Consider the following 1,536-nt stretch of genomic DNA (forward strand, 5'->3'; position numbering starts at 1 on the left):
ATCTTCTTCTTCTTCTTCTTCATTATTATTATCATTATTATTATTACTATTATTATTGTTATTATAATTTTATCACAATTGGTGTTCTCAGGTTGGCAAGATTGTGGCGCGTAACTCGGCCCCGATCCGAGCGCTACAGGGGAAGAACGTGATCGAGATTGACCACACCATCCGCCTGCGGGAGCGCGCTGACCACTTCAACTTCCTGGACACAACTGACCAGATCGAGAGGATGGTGAGGCAGCAGGAGGAGACGCTGCTGGGCATGGCCAGCAAACAGATCCGGGACACAGGCCGGCTCTACCACGTGAAGGAGAGTAACGAGGTGGAGTTTGACATGGATGAGACGGAGGTGTAGGGATGTGCACTGTGTGGGCGCACACATATTGTGTGGGGCCGGCTGTACAACACACGTGAGAGACAGAGAGTAATGAGGTGCAGTTTGACACAGACGAGATTGAGATGGAGGGACGTGCACTATATGTGGGCTGCACACATGTGTGGGGATGTGTGCTGTCCATGTACTCTTCTTTGAGGGTGGTTTTGGGAGGGGTGGGGGTGGGACAGTGGTTAGGGGTGGTTAGTAGACCAAGACCTGAATCTGACTGTGTTCTTACGATTTGCGTCATAGCCGGCATTGTGAATACGTCATAATGGAGAACTGAAAAAACTGGAATGTTCATTTGTTACTTCAAGTCTCCGTGGCTGATTTTTCCTTCATCTGTCTCATGGTGGCGCCAACAATGTGTCATTAGAGAATAGGTTATGTATATGTAGGACATATAATATTGTAATTTGATAGTACAGTATGGTACTATATGGAATATGAAAGTACACGATTGTACTTTGTAGAATGCTTAAGTACATGACTGTATTGTTTGGAGTGTATAAGTACATGACTACGCTGTGTGAAATGGTCGCTTTTAAGCACAAGGGGGTATCCCGCAAAATGCTGTTTTGAGAAAAGCGAAGGTAAAGTTTTTTTCCCCTTGTTCAATTTCTTTAAAAGACAGTGAGAGTTTTCTCTATAACCAAATATACACACCAATGAAACCAAACTTCTCCTGTAGGTAGGGCAATGCCCACTCTTGGTGTTGGTAAAGATTTCTGGAAACCCAAGAAATCTGGGTTAGCTTGCTTGTCCTTAAAAGCGACCAAATATGATAGTACATGATTGTACGGTATGGATTATGATAGTACATGACTGTAAGGTATGGAATATGATAGTACATTATTGTACTGTGTCGATGTACTATGTATTATGGAATATTATGAAGGAAAATGGATTCATTTGTTTGTTTTTTCCTTTAGTATTAATCTCCGAATAGTAGCTTAGTGTAAAGGTGATGGTGTTTCGGTGGCACGTGTACCTTTGCCTGTAACGTCAGGGTTGTGTAGACTCTGTCTGTACTTTCTCTTCTTGTTTTTGCACCATATACTCCGAGGTTCTGTCCTCATTCATATCCTATAGGGGGGTTTGGGGGGCAGGTGGATGTGTAATTGGGGGTTGGGGTGTCATGGAACTCTGGGCGGGGG

The 1,536-nt window shown here is 43.9% G+C and overlaps 1 protein-coding gene across 1 annotated transcript in view; it reads left to right on the forward strand.

The window, feature by feature from the left end:
- Positions 1 to 979, forward strand: part of LOC101852693 — a gene marked incomplete in the record, with an annotated part of 48,499 nt that extends 47,520 nt beyond the window's left edge. The window contains 1 exon segment of the mRNA XM_013082522.2: positions 90 to 979. Coding sequence (XP_012937976.1) covers positions 90 to 358 — 269 coding nt within the window.
- Positions 980 to 1,536: the final 557 nt, after the last annotated feature.

Source organism: Aplysia californica, unplaced genomic scaffold, assembly GCF_000002075.1.
Source record: "Aplysia californica isolate F4 #8 unplaced genomic scaffold, AplCal3.0 scaffold00179, whole genome shotgun sequence".
Lineage (NCBI taxonomy): Eukaryota > Metazoa > Mollusca > Gastropoda > Aplysiida > Aplysiidae > Aplysia > Aplysia californica.